Here is a 24,630-nt window from a genome sequence, read left to right on the forward strand (position 1 = left end):
GACAAATTATATAAATGAGTTTTATTTTCCAGCAAGTACAGTTTATTAAAATAAATGGTCAATGAAAAATCAACAAGCTTGTTATAAAAAGTATAAATACGATCCTTAAAACATTAAGGACACTTAATACATTTCCAAGTATGACATAAATAAAATAGCATTTCTCTGTGAATATATTGTCTAAACCAGTAAGACAAAAACAGTGAATGCCTCTTCCATTCAAAGTCATCGGCTGACAAGTGTTAAAGTCAGTCAGGGATATTTACAGTTTGTCATGTCAGCACCAGAGCAACAATACTGATTTTGTGCATGGCCTGAGTTGTGTGGTGAAGCAGGGAGACAGTTGTGCACAGATAGATTTATCACTATTGTTTTGAAGAGAATTCTCTTCATTCATGGCGGTTTCTCCTACCGGTGTCAGGTTGAATCTAACCAATAAGGTTTGTATGGACCTCTTTATGTGTTTACTTTGACAGAAATAAACACGAGCCACAACATAGTTGGACCATCGCTAATGTGCTGGCTCACGTCAGTGTTTTCTCTCTTGCCTTGACATATAAAAACTCAGATTTGGCTACTTAAAGCTGAAATTTTGAAGGCTCAAAACCTCATTTCCCCTGCAAGTGCCAGGGTGACCCTTCTGAAGGTTAGTATGTCAAAGGGTTTCCTGTCCCAGTTTATAAGACAAGAATACACAACAATAAAATCACTTAAAGACCATTTACTTTGGGTATAAAAAGTTAAAGGAGTAAACACGATCATTAAAAGCCTGAGACATTAAACCATGAACATTTAAAATATGTCATGTGCTTCATAAAACTTATAAAAACTACAAAAATAGTATTACAGCCATTCAAAAAAGAGAATGAAAATTTGTGGCACTCTTTCATTCCAGCCCTTGGTTTAACTCTTTCATGGAACAAATGGACTCCACTTCAGTATTTACAGTATTTATAGCTTGTAGATCCTCTCCTCTCAGCAGCAGAGAGGTCTTTTCCTGAATTCAAACAGCATGTCTCGCACAGAGACTGTGTGCAGTTTACTTGAGATTCTTCAACAATGCCCTCACAGAGAGGCGACTTGAGCTGCCACATACTGTAGCTTTAAATGGTTATTTACCGTGTGTCATTAGGACACACAAATAATGTCCTGCATCTGTGTTTAGCCCTCTGCAAGGCTATCTGCATTGATCTACACCAGACCAGCTTCTCTGCACATCCGGTAAAACTGTCCTCTCTGTGCAATGAGGTTGGCAGGGGAATCCATTTCTGAGATGTGGCCTCTGTCCATTACAATCACTCTGTGGAAAAGAAATAAGCAAGCTATTAGAAACTTTTGTCTTTTTGTGGCTCATGAAGGCAGAACAAAAGCATTCTACAAACCTAGTGTAGTCCATAATAGTGTTGAGGCGATGGGCGATGGTCAGCACAGTGCAGTCCTCAAACTGAGTGCGGATGGTCGATTGGATGAGCGTGTCAGTCTCCAGGTCCACAGCTGCTGTCGCTTCATCCAAAACCAGGATTTTGGTCTTCCTCAGTAAGGCCCGGGCCAGGCACACGAGCTGCCGCTGCCCCAGACTGTAGCCAGACAGTTAGAGGTAAGTACAAATGCACACAGCATGGGGCTATATGTAATATGTGTGTTGTGTGAGCTTGACTTATTATAAAATATATTTTATTGTCAAAATAAATGAATATCTAAAAATAATAATATCTTCAAAATAAGGTTATAAAGTGATATTTCTGCACATTTGTGGGTGAGTTTACATTTCTCTCCTATCTGTCTGATACTTAAACCTCAACTTTCATATTTAAAGACATGTTCAAGACGTTTCTGTTGGACTGATTTAATATGGTCTGAATCTCGTTATAAATTAAAAACAGACAATGCTCTGCCTCAGACTGCTTTCAGTCTCTGGCGCCCTCTAGGCATTACAGAACCACTGGATAGTACAATATATAATACTACTGTAGACATCTGTACCTGAGGTTTTCTCCTCCCTCTGAGCATTCATAGTTGAGTTTGTCCGGCAGATTGGAGACAAAATTCTTCAGGTGAGCCAGCTCCAGAGCGCTCCACACTTCCTCGTCAGAGTAGGTATCAAAGGGGTCGAGGTTCATGCGCAGAGAACCAGAGAAAAGCACAGGGTCCTGGAGGAAACACAGAAGATTTTAATAAACTTGATAAAATGCACAGTGTTATTTAACTCTGACTTAAAGTTATGTAAACAGTTTATGTGAGAAAAGCCAGAGCACTGCTTGTGTTAATATTACTGAAGCTCCACCTGAGGAATGATGGTAATGCGTGAGCGGAGGTCATGCAGTCCAATGTCAGCAATGTTGACTCCATCTACGAAGATCTTTCCTTTAGCAGCCTCTAAAATACGAAATATTCCCAGGGCAAGCGAGGACTTCCCCGCTCCGGTCCTGCCCACAATCCCAACCTAGGAAAGATTTATTTATGTTTAAGACACTAGTGTGACAATGTAATGTGGAAATTCCATCAACACTTATGAACATGTTAGTCCTCACCTTTTCTCTTTCTTGGACATTTAGAGTGATGCCTTTCAGAGCCAACTCCAAGCCTTTCCGGTACTGCAGCCCATAATCCTGGAATTCAATCATGCCTTTGTGGGGCCAAGCCAGTGGCAAAGAGCTGCCCTCAATAGTCCAGCTTGCCTGAGAGGAGCAAAACAAAACAGAAATTGTGTTTAATTTGGCTTAACTTGTCACTATAGTAATAAAACGGGACATTAAAGTTGTTTTCTGTTTAAACTGCATGTGTAGAGACTGACCTCTTTGGCAGTATCAGCGTACTCATTGACTCTCTCCACTGAAACTATGTTGTTCTCCACATCCGTCCAAGACCTCACAATCCAACTCAAGATGCCAGTCACCTAAAATAACCACCAAAAGATTTTTATAAATACCTCGAGCTGAAATAGTATATGCATTGCACAATCTCACTGTGCAAAAAAAGCATTTGTATACTTGTAGTAATACCTGGAGGGAGTGTGAGACTGCCAAACCAACAATGCCTGGGCTTAAGGTACTTTTTCCCATCACAGAGAGTATAGATGCGGCTAGGACCACACCATTTCCAACAAACTCCAGATTGACTGCCAGCCACCTGTGGATTTAACACAAAGTTAAGCAACTCTTATCTTCCAAATGAGCATCTTTCAGCATTAACATATTAACTCACCGGGTAGCCACAAATCTTGGAAAATAGGAGGTCTGATTGAAGTCCACTCGCTCGTTGGCCTGCACAATAAACCGTGGCTGTTCCCCAAAAGCGCGGATCACACTGGCACCTTGCACTGTCTCATTGAAGTGGGTGTAGATAGGAGATCGACTCACGGCCTCCAGCCTTCGCAGCTGACAGGATGTGGCAACGTAGAAGCTCTTTGGGCAAAACGGAAAAGTAAAACATGTTTTAATGAACGGAGAAAAATGGAGCACTTAAGAGTTTCCCATAAATCAAGTTTGTATAACCAGCGTGTCAGCAGGTCTTAGGAACAAAATACAGAGTGAAGCCACAAACTCAACACTTTTACAGAAACTCTAGCTCCAGTTTTTCAAGACATTTTAATGCTACAGGAAATTCAACTGTTTAAAGGTGCTCTAGTAACTTTTCTGGTGGATGGTTTGCCACCTGCTTGTCTCCATGGAGAGGCTATTGCTTTGTATGGAATGCTCTACAGTGATAGAGGATTTAACAGCCCACCGCTGCCACTTCAGACCTTGTTATCTTAGCCTACATCATCAGAGGCAGGCTCAACAAGTCTGGCTAGGTTCAGTTGTGGGGAGTATCATACCTCTGATGACCTAAGCCAAGATAACAAGGGCTGACCTGGCACTGGTGGGCCGGCAAAGCACAGCAAAGCAATTTCTCTCCAAGGAGTCAAACAAGTAATGAGAGAGTCACAAGCACCTTAATTACTGTGAAAATTGAACTTTAATTTAATTTTCTGCTTTGATTTTCTGCTTTATTTCAGTCCTGTACACATTTTCTGTAATATATTTTTGTGCCTGAGAAGCACTTTGAGCAGAATGAGATGTTGTACATGTGAATAAATAAACAGTAAATGGTACATACCTGAACACATGCATAGAGGAAAGACAGTGGCAGAATGATGACTGCAGCGAAGGGCGTGGCCATGAGCACAATGATGCAGACCTCCATGAGTTTGAACACATAGCTCAGCATCATCTTCAGACCCTCTGGAACCATGCAGTCGATGGCATCGATCTCTTTGGCGAAACGGTTGAGAAGGTTTCCACTGGGAGTGCTCTCAAAGAAGGACATGGGGGAGCGCAGTACGTTTATGAGGAGCTCCATGTGCAGATGACGAGAGGCGATGATACCACAGATGGAAATAGCCACAGTTGTACCAAAAATTGCAATACCTATTTAGAAGAGCATCATATTAGCCAATAAAGTCAAAGTTAAGGTTGCAATTTTGGTATCTGGTCTGAAATTACACATTATGTTTCCTATAAAAATTTCCAGACAAATTTCTATTTACCTCCAGTAGTCCAATACCCAACAGTTATTACAGTTGGTACACTGATTATATAACACATCTCAGTTACCAAGGTGAAACCAAATCATACTCAAAATTTGTAGCATTTTTATAAGAGCAGGTAAAGCTATTTTTCCAGCTTTATGGAGAAATGAATTCAACAGTGTATTTGTATTTTTGTAGGAGCTAACCTTGTGCAAAACCAAGTGCTCCAAAAACAGCCAGCTTCAGGTCTGTGTCAATCTGAGTGCCATTCACAACAGGGTCGTCTGCCCACATACTGAGCCAGTAGTTGTAGGCCAATGAAGCTCCTTGTTGGAAGGCGTACAAGAACACTATCGGGATGATGAGAGCCAGTCCAATGGTCTTGAAGTACTTCTTATACATTTCCAATTTCACCTGTAAAAAAGGGATGGCAATATTCAAAGCAAGAATAATGTAATATATTCATCCATAGTGCAGCTAATGAAAATATTTTAATTTGTTACTTAGTGACTCTAATCATTGTACGGTAGTATTTTTTATATAGGCCTAACAATAATATTCACATGCCTTTGTACATTTTCACAGGATTTTTTTCCAGTATATCCTTTGCATGGATCTCTAGGTTTTCCCTGAACTCACAATCAAATGGTGTGTCTAGACTCCAGACACTTCCACTTGTTTATCATCCTCATTAATTGTCAGCAGCGTGTGTATGAACACATTTTGGGTTAACAATATATAATCACATAATCTCCATCTTACCCGTCCAGTGAAGGCTTTGTCAGCCTCTGTTAATTTTCCAAGATCTTCTGGTATCTGCTCCTGGTCAATTTCTGACACAGGCTCCATATTCTGCAGGTTTGTATTAGTGGTGTCTCCCCTAGAAATGATAGAAACAAGTCAGTACTGTAAAGCTTGCATGCTGGATAAAGAAATCTTTATAATTATAATGCTGATTTTGTACCCAATGAGCTGCTCTTGGGACAGGTCTCTTGAAAAGGGCATAAAATCAATCATGCTGAGACGTGCGTTAGATCTCCTAGAACCGGCTATAGAAATAATAAAGATATTGTTGTTTAGAATTGAGTTGAGTCCTATTCAAATTAAATGTTTTGTTAAAGTATAGTATTACCTCTTTGCATGACACTTTCTTTCCTCTCTGTGTTGGTGGCGAAGGTGCGGATGAATTCGGCGAAAGCCCCATTGCGGCTGAGGAGCTCCTGATACGACCCGCTCTCTGTGATCTCTCCATCAACCAGGACCAGAATGAGGTCGGCCTGCGGCAGGAAGCTCATCCCATGGGTCACCAGAACACGAGTCTATTCAGCAAGCCACACAAATGAAAATGGAAGGTAAGCACAATCTGATCCTGAGTTTGAATTTTTAAAAACAAAGATTTCACCAGTCATGGTTTACATATCATAAAAAGCCCACTGTGCAGGGTTAGTGGTTTTAAGTGTAAGTGCAACATGTTTTGACTCTTACCTTGTCTCGGAGAACTCCTTTGGGCCCAATAACCTTATCAAATATGTGCTGTCCCACATGGGCATCAACAGCAGACAGGGGGTCATCTAAGAGGTAGACATCAGCCTTTCTATAAACGGCTCTGGCCAGACTCACGCGCTGCTTTTGACCCCCTGAGAGATTCAGTCCCTGTAAAAAAAAATAAAAAATACTATGTTACTCAATGTAAAGATATACTGTATATGTATGGTGTACAATTTACTTTAGCATTTCCATTAAACTGGCAGCTGTTGTAGGCAGAATATTATGTGAAGACAGCCTAAGAATACTTCCATAGGCTGCATTCACATTTGCACATTCACAGTATAACTGTGACTAACCCAGGACTAAACCCAAAACTAAACCTGGACTAGACCACGACTAAACAAGGGCTTGAACAGGACCAAACCAAATCCACATCAGGACTAAAATGGGCTCAATTTAGAAGAGCAAGTAAGAACGCACCCTTAAATTACTTTGAAATGTAGTAGTTGCCAACCAGGAACTAAAAACATGAACACAGATATCCACTAGTCCTGTCATTGTGATTTTGAAAGGAACATTTTGACTGCCATTTTTAGTGAGTTTAAGTTAAGAGTTTACAATACTCTGGTACCTTCTCTCCGATCTCAGTGGCGTCTCCAGCAGGCAAAATGTCGAGGTCAGGTAGAAGGGCACAGGCCTCCAGCACTCGGTTGTACCATGTTTTCATTTTCTCTCGTCCAAATGTGATGTTGTCCTGGACTGTGGCGTTCTGGATCCAAGCCTGCTGTGGTACATAGGCCACTGAGCCCTGACAGACAAAAGACCGAAGGATGTCAATGTTTTTGTTAAAGATAAACTAAAAGATTTAAATAGACCTCCACCTGGAAACTGTGGTCATACCTTTACAGTGACACTACCGCTTCTCTTCTCTGTTTCGCCGAGCATGGCAGACAACAAAGATGACTTTCCACTGCCCACGTTTCCGACTACAGCAACAAGAGACCCGCGTGGCACACGGACATTTATCCTTTCAACAAAGACAGAGATTGTTTCATAAGTTTGTGTATATTACATCATATCTAAATATATCTGTTGTATTTTTAATGTTTTAGTCATACCTTTTCAAACATGGTTGACCCTCTGCAGACCAGCTAAAGGTACCATTTTCTATGACAACTTGTTCTCCATCTGAAAAAAGCACCAGCGATAAACAAATTTCCCCTTGAAGTTTGACATCCAAGCACACCCAGGGCAAAATTACAAGTGAATTTGCCTAATCATACAAATTACAGAGGTGTTGTCTCTCACAAGATGGCTTAGATAGTGTTGACACATTACAGACAGAAGAAAGGAGTTTTTTGTTTGGTTTCTCTATGAATCATATGTCTGAATTCATGCAGTGATTTATGTTCAACCACTAAACGGGAATATCCTATAATTATGCCGTCTACGAGTCGGCCAGCGACCCAGGAAGTGACAGCGTGCATGAGCCATACAAGGCTGTGGTAGTCTGCAGATATAAACAACACAATCTCATATTGATCATGGCACCCTATGATTTTTATAAAGTATGATTTTGTGGAAATTGTTGAAATTATAAAGCTTGGAACAGTAGTTTATTCATTCAGTGTAATAGCATGTATATAGACAAGGGTGGAGCTCCTACCAGAAGTCAATGGAGCCTTTGAGACATTGTCCGTTTTGAGCTCTTCTGAACACAGGTACTTTCCCAGGCGGCGCAGGGAGACCACAGCCTACAACAACACACTTGTGGTTAATACACTGACCTACATGCTTCATATAGGCACACTCAAATGTAATAACAGGCTATACATCTGGAAAAGACTGTCAACATGCATTAAAGGGGAAGGGACACATACTTGCATGGATGTGCTTATGGCAAAGGGCAGCTGGCTCAGTGGTGTTTTCAGGATGTTGATGAGAGCCATGGACACAAACACTTTCTGTGCATCCAGGACGTTTCTGGCATCAATTGTCACATAGACGCCAAACATGGCAAAGGCAATCTGGATCAAAAGCACACATCATTTCAAGTTTAATGTGCAGCCAAACTAATAAAATGGGAAGAGACAGTACAAACTTAATATAGTAATTACCAGGAAAGATGAGGAGTTAAAAGAGGCGATGGAGATTGAATAAAGGATCTGTGACTTCTTCAAAGCCTTGAGCTCTTTTTCTCTGTATCCCAAAACTTGTTCAAGGAAGGCCTTCTCCCAAGCATAAAACTTCAAAATTTTTATTCCATTTAAAATCTCATTCATCAGTCTGATGCGGCCATCCATAAACTTCATTTGGACCTCCTGTTGATCAAACACATCCTCTGTTATGTTTTGTTATTAAAAATGACCATAAAGAGAAACTGGGGCGCAGACAATTACCAGAACAAAGTGAATACATGCATTTGTGTCTATAAGGGTGTCTCCACAGTTTTCCAAGTTTAATTCTGTTTAATTCAAAAGGAATTTATTGCTTGTTACATTTTAGTGATTTTTTATGACAAGGAAACAACAAAGCACCAGGAATGCGGTCGCTGCATTCAAGGCCTACTTCGATTAAACTGGCATCTAATTTTACTGAACCCTCTGTAGTTTTTCCAAAGAAATGAAAAATTATGCTTTCTTACTGCCCACCCTTTCCTGTCATTGTTTTTCAATGCATTATATGAGGCAGACATCAAAAGGACAGAAGAGAGAATGTAGCGCCCAGGCCAAACACCCACACGCCTCTTTGGCCACTATCTAAACCAGCTGTGGCATCCTAGGCCGAGCGGGCCAGATGTGGGGCTCCAAGTGTGAAACATTCCTGACAGTTACCTGCAGCTTACTCCTTTTCTTTGCAATGAAGCCGTTTAGTGGAAAGATAAGGATGACAGTGGCTATTCCTGCCAACGCTGATGGTCCCAGATGCTATAATGAAAATATTATTTAAGGCTAAATTGCAAGAGTGTATTCAACATTATGCAAGCACTTTAATTGAATTTACCTGCCAGAGGAAGAACAGACAAAGAGCAATTTCAATAGGAGCCAGCCAGACTGCATTGAAATAGACCACAAAGTCCATGAGTTTCTGAGTGTCGGCTGAGACCAGATTGACGATTTCCCCTACAGTGCATGTCCTCCTGGCAGAGCTGTTTATCACCAGAGACTGGATTGATGACACAAGAGACAAAGACGTTTTGGCCTCCAGTGTGTTCGTACAATATAATTTTAAACCTCATAAAATGTTGCAGACGATAATTCATCATAGGTAAAAGCTGTTAATCATACACTATGCACTGTTTTCCCTGTCTGGGAGTGGAGATAAATTGTTTGTTTGTGCCAAAGACTCAGCGTTTTGCCTACCTTTCTGTAAACCAGGCCCATAACGGCGGTCTTGACTCTCATTCCCACAGTGAAGCATGTGTACATGTATTGGTGGTTGAACAAAGACTGGAGACAGGAGAGCAGGAACATCAAAGTGGCGTAGAAGTAGCCTTTCCACAGGGGAGCATCGTCGTCTTTCATAAAACTCAGAAGGAGACTGTGGAGCAGAAAATTATATGATCATAGATCTTTTTTTTTTTTTAACAAATTAATTTATTTGATATGCACTATGTCATTAAATATGCAGCATACATAGTATTCATTAAGTAATTAATTGGTATAACATTGTTCTGAAAGCTCAAAATTGTTTTACAATTTCATGCAATACCCACAATGCTAAAGTACATTTACATATTCATAGACAAGGTACTTAAAGTGTCTTGCCCAAGGACACAGCACTATGCACTGGTTATATATATTATAAACCCTTAGCTTCCCCCTTTTTGGTTGTTTTGGTTGAAATAGAATGGTTAATAGAAATGATATTTTTTCATAGAAAATCAATATTATTCCCATAATAGTCAAAGCAAAGAATGCTTTGCTTACTTTGTTGAATAATCAGATTTTTTTTTTATTCAAGACTAATATCAAACTTACTTTGATGCCATCCCTTACCATTGTCAAAGTTCTACAAGACATCTAATTATTCTATTGAATCTGGTAGTATCCGCTTCAGTTTAGTTTTACTGGTTTAGGTTGCTGCTCCTTGCACAACAACGTTCAGCCTGTGGCCAAACTGCCCTCACACTAGGCTAGCGGTGGCCTTAATGTGGTGTGACTGCATTTCTGCCATTTAGAGGCTCCCTGTTCCCCTCTGCCTGTCTGTCCTTTGCTGTGCTCTTTATTGGACCAGAGAAGCTGTGGTCGCGACTAACTTTTTTTTCTTGCTCACAGCTCCATGTCCGTAATTAACACTTCCACTAATGCTGTCTTGTGCATCGACAACAACATTCCAGTCTGTCTAGAGGCAAGTGTGGCTTCGACCTGCTTTCACTGCTGCCAGTGGCTGTTGTTGTGCTGTACAGATGTTGAACCATTGATTTAGTGGGAGTCTGCCCGCCTCCCAGCCCAGCGCCATGTCCATTTGTCACAATCTACTAAATGTGAGTTGTCCCACATTATCGCACCACAAAAACCTAATAGCCCTAAATCTCCAAATTGAACTTGACAGGGAACACAATAAAACATATTTTTACTTTGCCCTAGATCGCTGTCAGGTAATTCTGGCCTAAGCTGTGGTCTGGGGACATTATCTAATACACGGAATTGGGTCTGCTTTGGTTTGTGGTCACTGAAGAAGTTATATTTTGAAGTCCAAAAATGAAATATAGGGCACAATATACAGTACAAACAGTGCCCTATATTTTAATGGCAGTAAGTCACTAGAAGGTGGTTATTTCTATTCCCACTCCCTCTGTGGTAAACTGCTGTTGTCCCCTTGGGCAAGACACTTAACTGCATTGCCTCCAGTTTCTAAGTACACATCTGTTTGTATCTTGGTGAAAGGTAACAGTAATATAGTTGTTAAGCCATGTTATCTGTTGACATAACACAAATGGTGAAATTGCATAGGCTAATTTTGTCAGTAATACAATATACAGAAGGCTTTGTCATTTCACTTAGAATTCCAAAAAACTATTTAACTTAATAATTTACACAATGATTGTACATACAGTATATATGAGTGATACTGGCTCGACTTTTAGGACTGAAACGATTAGGCCCTGTCCAGGTCTTACCTCAGAACTTGTGGGATGGCAAACATGAAGGCGTCGTGAAAGATGATACACAGGGTCCCTGTGAGAAAATATGGACCAAACTTTCTCGCAAGGGTCCTGAGCAGAAAGAAGCCCGAACTCTGCTCCTTCTGCAGTTTCCATAGTAACTGAGCCTGGTCGGGCAAACGGCTCCCCAATGGCACACCGGATGCCAAGGCCTTCTCCTGCCTGCCGTGGGACAAGAATGATACTGTTATAGGTAGCAATTCTGTATATGAGGAGCTCTAATACTGGGGTTACATGGATTTCAAATCCTAAATGTAAAACAGGCCCTAATAAAGCAGTTATTTTCTATACTGTTGCTGAGGGATCAACAATTGACCCAGAGCCATAAAGAAAATTATTTCTCTAGTCCACAAAGTTATAACTGTTGACCTTCAAAGCAGCGAACCAAATAACAAGCTTTCAAAATGACATGGTCTGAGCTTTGGCATTACTAGTCTACAGCTCATACTGTTGGGTCTATTTTAACACACAAAACAATATTTAAATGTCCAGTTAAGTTAAAAAGAAAAACTCTAGCTCTGGGGAGTGCGGGTGTTTTCCTTATATCAGGGGTGTCAAACTCATTTTGGTCTGGGGGCCGTATCCAACCTACTTTGATTCCAAAGGGGCCGGATCAGAAAACTCATGTCATATAAACCCCAAAAATACCAATAAGTTCAAATATTGGTGCAGAGAAACGCAAATCTATTACAGAAATCTTTTTTAATTGATGAACTCTTTCTTTTACAAAATATTATAATATTATGAACAACCTGAAACTTTAAGAAAAATGCAGTTTCAACATTTTAACATGAACTTGTTTACAAATAAGAATACGTAAATTTTTTTGGGGAAAATCCTGCACTCAAAGTCCACTTTTCTCATTTTGGACATTTTGTTGATGAGTGTGTCACGGTCAACAGTCAAAACGATCATCCTTTAAGAGCATCTGGAAAGGGATAAGTCTTCATTTGTGCTGCTCTGGTGGGAGGGGCCACGTACAGAGACGCTGGAGACGCTGCTGTGATAAACACCACAGAAAATTACCAAGTTTTAATAGAAAATATAATTAAAATATTTTAGTAGAAAATCAGCCGAGGGCCAGATTAAAGGTCTTGGAGGGCCGGATCTGGCCCCCGGGCCGTATGTTTGACACCTGTGCCTTATATGTTTGATTGTCACACAACGACTGAGCTGATTTATAAAGTTTTAACAAATAGTTCTGCCAAACCAAAATGGCCCATATGTATTACCTATAAATACTTGCTGTATAAGGTGTTATGCAACAACAACAACAACAACAACAGTAATATTCAGGGGTAGGTATCCAGGGGACATTACCTCTGCAGTTTGATGCACTCTGCAGTCCACTCCTGCTGCAAATCTGAAATGATCTTCTGCGATGTGTCCTCCTCCCTGAGAGTCCACAGGTCTTCAGCCGCCAGCGGAGTTCTGTATCCTTTCACCACAAGCCTGAAGAGAGCAAACGCCTCAATTACCACATAAAAACACTACATTGCTGTAAACATGTATAAACTGTTGCTGTAGTGACGTGTTGTGATAGTGCCGTGACTCATCAGAAATAAGCGGTTTAAGGCTTACCCTGTGAACCACCAAAAGAGGATCTTTGACAGGAAGGAGGCATCCTTCACGGGACAAGGATTCTGCAACAGATTAGAGACCACACGTTAGGGTTACCTAAATGCCGCTTTCGGGAAATACACCACGACACCAACCCCAATGAAAAGGGCACACAAGGACATAGCGTTACGTAAAGCAAATCTTTGTAAACAACCAATTAAAGACTAAAGGTGGTTCACTGAAGCACTTACAGTCTGGGTAAGGTTGAAAAGCGACAGCAATTTGGCAGTGCAATTAAACACTGCGGATGTACATAGTGTACAGATGACTATGATATAGGCACAATGAAATAAAATTTAATCTTTTTGTGTTTTAAGAGATACAGAGTTTTGGGTTTCAATAACTGCAAACCATAGCAGTTCCCCTCTGAATACCAAATCTTATTTTTGAAGTAGGGCCATGAAGGCCATGAACTCCTACATAAGTGAATAAATAGAGTTCAGTGTTAAGATGACGTTTTGAGGTCTAGTGCAGACAGAACGGAAATCTGTCATCACAAACGGTGGATTCATGCATGCTTTACGGCTGCTCTCCGCCCTGCCGCCCCCTCATCGCAGTGGCACTAGTGTTTACTCTCATTACTTCAACTCTTCATCCTTTGCTTCCGCTTTGCCTGTGAGTAACTGTGACCAGAGCGTGGGGCACAAAAACAGGAGGAGGAGGGAGGCTAAGACACACCAAGGAACAGCCGATGGGTGTGTCTGGACCAGACTGTGGCTTCTGCCCCCTCAACCTCCTCACCACCTGACCCACAGTGTGGTGATCGGGACTTTTCCGGCTATTTCCATCATTTATCACCAGGGAAATACAAAATTATATAATCATTTTTTAAAAATTCATGGTAATTTGCAGACACCTGTCATAATGTAATGTTTTCAACAGGTACAACTCTAACTACAAAACCTGTTGACCTTACTGTGACTTAATCTTGGTTTAACCCCAGATATCGCATGTGTACTTATGTCTTGGTTAGAACTCCATCTGAATCTGGTTTAGTTTTGACTTATTGTTAGTTACATGGTTATTTTTACTGTCATCATTATAGTTTGGGTTAATTTAATTACTAGACAGCTTTACTCTTGGGGCAGGCTTACTTTTCTTGTTGTAACATTTTAGAATCACTCACATTTTGAACACAGTGAATCACAATTTAAAACTAAGTAATTTGCAGGCACCTGTCAGATACACAAAATTACCCTGGCACCTTGCATAATAGTTATAATAATATGATGAGCCACTCCAGTCCTAGACAGTGAGTATTGCTGATGGTATGTACAGAACTTCATCCTTCACACAGGAAGCCCAAGTGTCTGAGTAAAAAAGTGGAGACGAGGGCGGAGGTGAATCACATCATATTCTCCAAAAGGGAAAGTGTCTTAACAACAAAAGTCGAAAACCACAAAGATCCCAGACATTTTCTTTCCTGCGTATTGGACCGGAATTAGACATGAAGTGGGCATACCTTTTCCAAAACAGTTTTCCCTTCCGGAGGCTGGTCAGCAAAACAGCACAAGAACAGCTCAGCCAGTTGAATTGTGAAATAGGAGAAGAAGGCAAGGTATCGTACAATATCTGAGGCAATCCCCTGTGAAAGAAAAAACAAACAAACATCTTAACGGAGGGGAGCAGCGAATTCACATCTAGGGGCCAAAATGGTTAGCTTTTCCGCTGTGCACACTATCAAAAACAACAACACTACTTTGACAAATCACACGACATGCTGTGGTAAAAACCCATTTATCTTGACTGTGGCTTGTGTGCCATTTCACAGCCGACTCAGTGCCAAATTCATTTTACTGTTTCCCCATGCTTACACACTCTATAGCAGCAGAGGATATGGTTTATATGCCAAGATCACAGACAAATAAAACACATCTGGCATCTTAAAACTAAATCGGGTTAAAGTCTTTAAGTTTATGTAGATGAAAGTAAAGGTTGCCCCATAGTCACGCTATGGTTCTTGAGTTGTGCAGCACTGATTTTATTATTATTATTATTATTATTATTATTATTATTATTATTATTGCTATTACTACTATTTATTTCTTCTTCTTCTTTTTTTATGTATTTTATTTTTATATATTGTTATATATTGTTATTTATTTATTTATTTTGTATTTTATATTTTTTTACATCTAATCATGTAATATAGTTTTTAAGAAAAATAACTAATACATTTTTGGCTACTCCATCCAGATCTGTAGGAGTATATCTGCAAATTCTATAAGGTCCTTGATGTTTTTGCAAAGTGGCTCTGCTTACTTTCATTCAAGGGAACAGCTGCATATTAGCCTCTATTGTGAAATGTAGAACTGCCACGTTATTCTTGACATACAGAAAACTGTGTGATTTGGCCCACATATTGTTTACCACAGGGTCAACACCAGCACCACAGCCGGCATGTTATGCAGTAATATGGGTGTGCATGAAAAGTCCAAGACCATAGTAAACACTAAAAAATGGCTTTTCAGTGAAAGTGTCTCACGGTGCCCAGAAAGTCCAATATGAGGGGCCAAATGGATCCGGCCACATATTGAAAAAACAGGGTCGGGATGGCAGGACGTTGGCGGAAAAAATGTAGGTCAAGTAACTAAGAAAAGGGTTTACAAACATGAACTCCGTCAACTCAAGCGTTTCGCATTGCAAAGAAAATACAGTCTAAAAAGTGCTGAGGTGAGCAGCCCATTGTCACTTTGTTTGTCTCTGGGACTTTATTACAGTCATTGTTCCTTTCAGTTGTGTTTATCCCATAGTGAAACAGGTATCAAGCATATCAAATAGTAAACATACAAAGTATGAGCACATATTTACAGTGCAATATTTAAGAAATTGAGGCCACAGATGCATTTTGTACTTTGTATTAATTCAGATGATTTTCTAGAGGTTTTCAGAAAAGTCAAGTAAATACAAGTGAAGGAGACTAGTTTTTTGGTTTCATCAGTTTGGATTAAGAAAATCAGAATGATTTTAAAGTGCTTTGATCTCCTTTTACTCTGGGTTTGTGACCAGCTTACCATCATAAAATACCTTGGTGTAACTCAGCAAACTTTGTCACATGAAGTCATACTTTTCAGGGATGAAATCTTTATGACAGGACACGTGTGCGTCGTCTCAGCACGTGTGCTGTGGTTTGGAGTGAAAACATGTGTCTGGACTGAGAGTGGCCGTGCATCATGTGTGGATGCAGCGATTTACATCTGGCTGCGTTTATGATGGTGAAGACTCATAAACGCTGCACAGCAGCTCCTCTGGTCTGACCCTTGGCTGCCATGTCTCACCAGCACTTATCCCAGGCCCATCATTATTCTCCCCCAAGCAGTGTGGGAACGTCACAGTCAAGGCGATAAGACAGAAATATGGATAAGTGTGTGAGCATTTCAGAGTTTTTTATAGACATGCAAATGCAACTCCACCAGGGCTGTGAGTGTAAATAGACTCTTAGCCCATGCAACAATGATTGCAGTGTCTGGCAGAGACACAGGAAGAAAAGGGAAAAGTTAAACACACACAAGCTTGACCAGAATTGGCAGTGTCATCCTCCAACACTTGGTTAACTTTAGGTTACCTCGGTCAAAATAGGGGGATGAAATAGAACAGTTTTTTTGCCACAGAGTATATCTCAAGGGCTGCTCTCCTGTGTCTAGACTTTGGGTTGACAATTGTGTGGGAGACGTGATTAGATTAGATGTTTCTGCACAGTGTTTGGAAATGAAAGTTCACCAGGGTCATACCTGACAAACACCTCCCTTAGGCGAAGGGCTATGTCTTAATACTTTGTGTGGACATTATGTAGGATAGCCTAAAATTCGTTTCATACAATTTTAGTGATTTTATTAAATAAGATTCCTGGAGCATTTATCAAGCACGCTAAAACTGTACACTAACTGTGTTCCTACATATATCCTATATAATTACAGTATGTAATGATTTGACACCATACCTCATCCAAAGCCAGTTGGATCTTAGCTCTGAGAGGTACAAGGGAACAGACGACTGCCAGTACCCAGAAGAGGAAGAGGAAGACGGAGGAACGACATCCCCGGATCCGCTCCAGCTGGATGAGACACAAGGCCAGGATCTGCACAGAAACAGAGGAATAAAAAATAAAATGATTATAGGAATATAGGAATATGAGAATAGATCTGATATAATGGTAAACAGAAGTAAAATATTGAAAAAATGGACAAAAATAGATTCAGAATGACTCACGCACTTGTGTAAATTACATATTCAAAACAAGTTTTTACTGTGGTCCACAATAATTTATAATCCTATTTAACCCCATTGCATGTTAGTTGGTTTTGAAAAACTACATGGGACTTCCCTGGCCACAGGCACTGATGTGATCTGGCTTCAGTCTTAAGTCTATAAAAGTATGACACTGTAGATTTGGCCTCATGCACTCCACACTCTGAGACTGGCTATATCTATATACTGCAATGTCATGTGACGAAAAAAAAAAAAAAAAAAAAATATATATATATATATATATATATATATATATATATATATATATATATATATATATATATATATATATATATATATATATATATATATATATATACAGCACACACGGCCACAAAAGTCCCCAGCGCGAGTGCGCCTCTAGTACAGCAGGCGCTGGGACAGACAGTCGCGCGCTAACTGGACGTCCCTGAGCAAATCCCGCGCCTCAGAAAAACTTGTGTGCTGTGTGTCCTGTGTGTTTATATATATATATATATATATATATATATATATATATATATATATATATATATATATATATATATATATATATATATATATATATATATATAGATATATATAGATATATATATATATAATACTTTTAGGATTTCATATACTTGGCCAAAGCAAATGTGACCCTGCCATCTTAGCTCATTGCTAAGAGGGGCCCAACTGGATTTAAGTTTCATATTAAAAGCCACATTGGTTACTCTGGGCTACGGTAGTATCTTCTTATAAACTGGTGGTCAGATAATTATATATGCTTTTTCTTTGCATGGTATTTGGTATTACAAGGAGATTTGTAATGTTTTCTGTATGGTGCCAGGGATGGGATAGGTCAATAAAAACACAGTGGTTTTCATATACACATACCACAGACATAAGATGCGTGGTTGGTGTAATGGCATTTTCTACGTGTGATAGTTTCTTTGTAAAAAGAAGAGAGGGGCTATAGCCAGCTCGACAGTCCACTCAGAGATGAATGTAGATGGACAGACTCTCACATTCATGCCTATGGGGAATTTGGAGTGTTCCATCCACCTGAGTCTCAGGGAGCAAAAGGCACAACTGAAGCGATGAGAGCACAGTCCAAGCACAACCAGCCAACAAATATATACAGCTGGAAGCTGTAGGCTTGATATGGTTTGTTTTAGTTTTAAGTTTTTATAACTAACCTTGGATTACTATGATAATTTTACCATCAAATAATAATCATTGACATAAAGTCTGAAGCTTAAATTAATGTCTCACCTAAGGAAAAAGTATGGTTTGACTCTATTACCCCAGATATCATCTATAGTACCATAATGCCCATCAGTAAAGACTATGCAAAATGGGTAAATAGTTAATTATTGGATTGATTACTTAATACTATTACATGTATTGCTATTAGTCTTATTATTTTGGTATTTATTGACTAATTAGGTAAGATTATATTATTGTTTGCAATTAATGCTGATTAATAGAGATAGCAATTCTAGTGGAATAGTGATTATTGTGTTTAGTAGTAAAAGTAGTAAAAGTAGTAGTACCAAAAGATAACCAATAGCAACATATTGGTACAAGAATATATAACTTCTGTATCACTAAGTTGTTGGAAATTCCCACAGCTCTCTTGGTCAGTATGTTTATTGTAGATCTAACGATTTACTTCTGAAGAAAGTTGTATAACCTTATTTTTGTCAAAGTAGACTACCTGATGATTAGCCAGTCACTGTTCGTCTAGACTGCAGGGACATGGCGTACTGTACATACAAAGCCTGAGGGTACAGTGCCCTATATTCAGGCCCTAATTTAGGTAAAATGTACAGCTAACCTTGGGTCAGCATATGAGGTCAGGTGGTGCTATTTCCAGCTTCATTCAGACTGGCCTTATTGCAGTAAAACCATCAGCCATCTGTTTGTGTGAGTCAGTGGGTGGAACGAGGCCCATCACTGCGCCCCAAATCAAAACCCACCTTATAATTATATGGGATGTGTGCAGTTCTGAGGAAGTAAAGGGGATTTTACGTCATGGTATGGCTGATTATAGTCAATGTCATGCATGTACATCAATAGTATTTCGTTTGCGGCTTGAATGACTTGGGCGAAGCTGTTCCCATACATCCAACAAAACAAGCTGGTCAGGAACAAGGGCACAGTGTTCCCAATCTGTGCCCAGGAAACTGGCGGAGGTGGGTGGCTGCGATCAGCGTCTACAAAATTATATGCTTTAATAGACAAATAATACAAGTGAGCAGATTTGAATGCAAGTCATGCGTCTAAACCAAGTGCCTCCATAAAAATATATAGGCATCCCAAAATATATACTTTTGAAAAATGTTGGCCAATACAAGCAACATTCAGTGTATTTTTACCTAAACACATGCTTATTTACTTATGAGTCTCAGAAGACCACAGGTGAGCCACCCGTCTGGCTTGGAGAAAAAAAATAAAGAAACTTTGTGAGAAAACGTTATGGACATCAGCACAGTGGTCCAGCTTTAGAAATGCTTTTGACACCTAAGGTCCTTCATATTTAATAATCTTGTATTTCCTTAGATGGAAATGTGTAATTGAACATGTACCACCCATGTTGTCAGCACCCCTTAGTTTTAGTCTACTATCATCCTGTCCAAATGAGTGGGATTGATAATTTATTTGATTGCATACTGGCCCTGCGGCATGCTGTGTATTCTATCCATGTGCCACCCAAATCGAGGGACATTTGGTCCCAATTATGATGTTGATGGACAAACAATGTTCAATTATAGATTTTACAGAAGGAGATCAGGGTGTAAATGTTTAAATACATGTAGACAGAAGATGTTGTGTATACTTGTGGATTTGTAAAACCACGCCAACTGGCAGCTGAGATTCCATCTCATTTGGTCAGCTGCATTGTGTATAATTGCCTTTGTTGATGCATACCCTGCTAGAAAAGGTATAATTTAAATTAAATCATATAATTCGTCAAGACAAGTCAAACTACTAAAGAGCCACTTGCTTTACATATTGGACATGAATGAGGAGCGAATGAGCAGGGCTCAATGGACACATGCTCACTGTCCAGTTCACATTCACAAACAAGTCTGTAGTGGACAGCTGTAATCTGCAGCTCTGTGACAAAAGCAAGATGTAATTGTGAATGGGTGAAGGTATTTTGTTGTTTTAGATGTATCTGTAAAGCATTGGAATTTTCATCAATTGTCTAACATGATATAACAATGACATTTTTACTGATACTAAGTTTGCCAGTGTTATATGCAGGCAGATTCCACATGTTACAGTAAGTGATGTCAGTATATATGTAGCTCTCGCCTGATGAGCCACGGTCAAATACAGACTGCGTTTACAGTGAACTGTAATGTTTGCACTGCCTGCACTGCCATAAATCTGCCCCTGTTGTGCATCTTAGCACCTCCATGTTTAGCCAACAAACTGTGTCACTTTATTCTGTAATCTTTCCTTTGTTTGCACATTCAGCTTTAATCCAGCTGGACAGGCTGAAAATGTATTAGTTCCAGCAATTATACAGGTATATTGCCTGTGAATGTTTTGACACAGTAAAGAGTCAGTATACATGCAAGAACAAGGCTCTTTTGGAATGCTACTACACAAGTAACCCTAGACAGAGGGGTTACATGACTAGGATGTGGGAGAAATGGTCACTTCAAAACCCAGAGTCCATGTTTACGGCTAAGCAACTAGTACCTCAGTGTTCCAACATCCATAAAGGGTAACTGCTATCACAAAAAAAGGGAACACGACAAACTAGAGAAATACCAGGGGCTCAAGGAAGACCTGGAGAAGGCCTGGAAGTACATATAGATGCTACATTTTGTGTAGAATGTAGGCCTGTACTTACAACTGTCATGCTGCGAATGATGGGACTGAGCAGAAAGACCATGTGCTGCTGGATTTCTTGGCTTCTCTCCAACAGGATGTAGAAGAACTCCACAAAACCAAAGGAAGCCAGCAGAAAACCCAAAACCTGCACAGAAGGCATCTCAATGACAGACTGCCAAATATTTCTACAAAATGATATAACATTTTGAAAGGCACGTGGGTCTTAAAATGCATAGGCAGTTCCTCACCATCTTGGCCGTGCAGAGGCCCGACATCCGGATGCGTCCGCGGTCATGGCAGTAGAGGTGAAGGCAGTAGAAAGGTGCCAGAAGCCAGAGGTAAAAACAGGGCACCCACACCAGTACTGTATTCTGAAAGCACTGCGTCAAGTCTGGGTTGGCCGTGTACCAGGTCCGGTTCCAGTCCTGCAGAAAACAGTTAATGAAAACAATTATACAGTTGTAACATGCTGTGAATTGTATTGCTTTCCAAATCTGCTAGTCTGAAGATATTATGATGATGAGCATCTTTAGACCTATACATATATCTCCTAATTACCACAGTTGGTGACAATAAATAAGGGGCCACAGGTTAAAACCCTAAAACCATAGAAATGAAAGTTGAGATGTGATGTAACATTTAGCCCTTAAAAGACTGCGGGCAAGTCCCCAGTCCCAGAGCCAGACTTGGTGCTAGTTTGTTTGATCCAGTGCTGCAGCGAAACCACAGTCAGTCAATGGAGGAGCTGTGTGTCGGTGCCAGGGACGGCTGGAAAGAGTCATCTTTTACTAAAAAGCTGAGTCGGTAAAGGGTTTTTCTGACCACAGCTTTGGGTGGTTTCTTCATTTCATTTTAGCCAGAATGTAAAAGTCTGTGGTAGAGGATTGCACTAATAATTGAGGTCGTAAACAATAGGCAGACAAGGTGTGTTTAGTAAAAGATTATGTAACAGTGGGTAAGGTGGTGGACAAAAAACATATTAGCCCAAGTTATTTGTTGTTCCATAGTTCCCTTGTTTGTTACCCCTCTGGGCTAATGAGGGGCTGGTGTCTGCCCTGTGGATTCACCACAGGAAGTGGTTTAACGCTGCATGCACCTCAGCAACTATATTACTGATACTGAGGGAGAGTGGCCAGAATTAAGGACAGAAGAAAGAAGGACAGCAACAAGAGTATACAGCACCCATAGGCCTCTTTGTGGATGCACAGGTCTCATCACCCCAGGCAATAGCAACATGTGACAGCTTGAATAGTGATTAATACTTATCAAAACCACCATTTTTACAACTCAGGCATTTTACACTTCTGAATCACTCACTAGACTGGAACATCTCTGGTATAAAGTAAAGAAAGTTGCAGGCCAGAGTGTTCACTATTAGCACCAGCATGACAAAGAGATTTATCAAAATGAGTGAGTGGGGGCAGACTCTTTCACAGACCTCTCCGACTCCTGGCAGAAGCAGAACCAGGGCACTTTTATGTAAAAAAACAAAAAAAACAAAAAAACTGAACATGACAAATGCACTATAAGCACTTCCTTCTTATCCTGTTAAAGTGAACTACTAGATGAGTAAGTGTTGCAAGAGTCTATTTTACCTGACAAAGATGTGAGAATGGATATCTTTGCTGTAGAATAAAATTCACTTACATTCTCTTAACCCCCTCTAAACATACATAAACACAGGCCAAGAGTTGTATAGGATAGGCTATAAATCATTAAAAAAAAAAAAACGTGCATGTACAATTTAGCACACACAAGTCTATTTATAAAATCAGTAGTATAGTTCTATAGGAGGTTGTGACCCAGTTAATTATATGAAAGTAATTTCACAACTTATCAATTCTCAATTCTCAATTCTCTTGTGACAGGTCAACCTATATTTTTGCTGTTAAAATTATATGATAGCACAGTGCCAGACATAAAAACAACTCCATCTTCCACCTCAGTCATGTAGCACAGTTTTAAAGGTTTCTGGTACAACTGCTTTGATTGGGCTTGGGGTTACATTGGTGCACGTTAACATTGAAGCAACTCTTTAACAGTAAACAGTGAGTCAGTTAGCATTGGCAGTACTTAAAATATGCGAAAGGTTAATCATGAAAACTAATAAACTGAAAGTACTTGGGCAACGTCAGAGCAAAACATCTGTACAAACAACCTAGTGATGCATGTGATGTAACTAAAAGCATGTAAAATTTACTTTAAAGTTAACAAGTGTGTTTTACTTTCTCAATGAATGCTGGTGTGCAGCTGAAGCTTTGTAGAAGAAGCAGTAATGAGAACCACAGCTGAAAAGATATAACTATATTGTTCAATATAGCAGATTTGGAGATGTGCTAAAACTATAACATCTTCAGGATATGAACAAATGCAATGTTGACTAACCTCCAAAGGCAGCTTAGGTTACATTTCTAATGCACTAACATAGGTAAAGAGTGTAAACTGAGAAGGTCAGTGTATGCTATGGTGCCCACTTGCTTCCTTTCTGCCAATCAATACCACACAACTGGTGACACTGTCTATAAAGATGCTGAATTAAGACTGCCAATAAAGTTGTTTCAAAGCTTAAGATGCTAAAAAGGCTAGCACTAGTCAGTAGTACAAATCAGTGAAATCTATTGTACTGTTGTTGGTAGTTTTGACAAAAGGTCAGCTTCTAGTGCTGGTCAAACTATGTGGACATCTGCATAGATTTTTCTGCAGTGATATAAACAACTTCACAACAATTCATCTGTTTGTTGAATTCATGACTTACCCACAAAGGGTCCAGGCCACTGAGTCTGCAAAAGGCATCCATCCACTCTGTGCTCCTTCCTCACTGATGCTCACCGGTGGGTCAGACTTTTGCCTATAACGTGGTTCAATAAATGACTACAGAGTGTGCGTGGACTTTTCCTCTAGTCTGTGGTGGTTAGTTCTGTCTGTCTGGTGGGTGGCTGCAGCAGGATCACTCTATGTTTATTAATTTAAATTGGCTTTCCTTTACTAAAACATCTTCTTTCAATGGAAGTCTGTCTCTAGTGTATGAACTGCTGCTGGCCTAAGATCCTGTGTCTTACTGAGTGTCTCTCTGTCTGCTGGCCCTTTATGTCGTTGTTGGGTGGGTGGAAATATTTCTCCCTCTCTCCCTCTCTCTCTCTGTCACTTTTACACACCCCACTTTTCTCTTGGATTTTGATCAAAACAGCACCACAGCTTCACCCCCCTCAATAGGATGACACACACACCCAGACAGACTCCTCCCACTTTCACCCGCTGCCCCTCACCTCCTTTAGGGCTCTCTCTCTCCCCTCCTCTCTCTCCCCACAGCCCAAACCCAGCCGTCTGACCACACAGTATCTGTTTGTGTACAGACATACCTTTTAAATTGAGACTAGCGACACTGGGATAATTGCCATCCCTTTATAGTCACTCACTAAACTCGCAACCAAGATATCAGCAGCCTTGGTCAATGTTGTGTGACAAGAGCTAAATGGGGTTTTGGGAGCAGACACAGAGCTGCAGTTATCCATAGTGTAACCTGTCACATGTACTGTCTGGCATTGCTTAACAGGGAGAACTTGCTGATATGGAAATAACAGACAATTTAGTCATTAGTGGGACAAAGATTTGCTGTGTAAGTGGAAAGTCGATTTTAAAAATTACCAAGTGACACTATGGATTATGCATTTGTCTTAATCATTAGTGGAAAATAGTCAACTTGAAAATAGTCAGTCTGTAAAATAACCCCAAAACATCACCTCTAGGCAAAGCAAGAAGTAACAAAGCAAATCCTGCATGTGTT

General features: G+C 40.0%; 1 protein-coding gene across 1 annotated transcript; it reads right to left on the reverse strand.

Moving 5' to 3' along the window:
• Positions 1-6: 6 nt before the first annotated feature.
• On the reverse strand, positions 7-23,975 carry abcc6a (ATP-binding cassette, sub-family C (CFTR/MRP), member 6a). Its single transcript, XM_020941974.2, has 31 exons — positions 23,602-23,975; positions 21,095-21,271; positions 20,866-20,991; positions 16,726-16,863; positions 14,248-14,370; positions 12,747-12,808; positions 12,486-12,617; positions 11,121-11,327; positions 9,361-9,538; positions 9,002-9,163; positions 8,833-8,925; positions 8,116-8,319; positions 7,879-8,025; positions 7,665-7,752; positions 7,117-7,186; positions 6,899-7,025; positions 6,630-6,806; positions 5,996-6,163; positions 5,643-5,829; positions 5,475-5,559; positions 5,273-5,390; positions 4,717-4,924; positions 4,099-4,409; positions 3,205-3,404; positions 3,003-3,129; positions 2,795-2,896; positions 2,532-2,678; positions 2,285-2,443; positions 1,984-2,150; positions 1,383-1,577; positions 7-1,300 (listed from the first exon to the last, which is right to left on the reverse strand). The coding sequence occupies exons 1-31, from the start codon at positions 23,641-23,643 to the stop codon at positions 1,192-1,194; spliced, it is 4,536 nt and encodes a 1,511-aa protein (XP_020797633.1). The 5' UTR covers positions 23,644-23,975; the 3' UTR covers positions 7-1,191.
• Positions 23,976-24,630: the final 655 nt, after the last annotated feature.

Source organism: Boleophthalmus pectinirostris, unplaced genomic scaffold (assembly GCF_026225935.1).
Source record: "Boleophthalmus pectinirostris isolate CB_2022bp ecotype Guang Dong unplaced genomic scaffold, ASM2622593v1 HiC_scaffold_22, whole genome shotgun sequence".
In the NCBI taxonomy this organism is placed as follows: domain Eukaryota; kingdom Metazoa; phylum Chordata; class Actinopteri; order Gobiiformes; family Gobiidae; genus Boleophthalmus; species Boleophthalmus pectinirostris.

Bases quoted from the DNA above. Each gene is read 5' to 3' on its own strand.
- abcc6a (XM_020941974.2), bottom strand. From the start codon at position 23,643: ATGGATGCCTTTTGCAGACTCAGTGGCCTGGACCCTTTGTGG. The intron at 5,391-5,474 runs GTACAAAATCAG...TATCATTTCTAG, and splicing joins TCCCAAGAGCAGCTCATTGG to GGGAGACACCACTAATACAA. The intron at 1,578-1,983 runs GTACAGATGTCT...GTCTGGCTACAG, and splicing joins GAGGGAGGAGAAAACCTCAG to TCTGGGGCAGCGGCAGCTCG.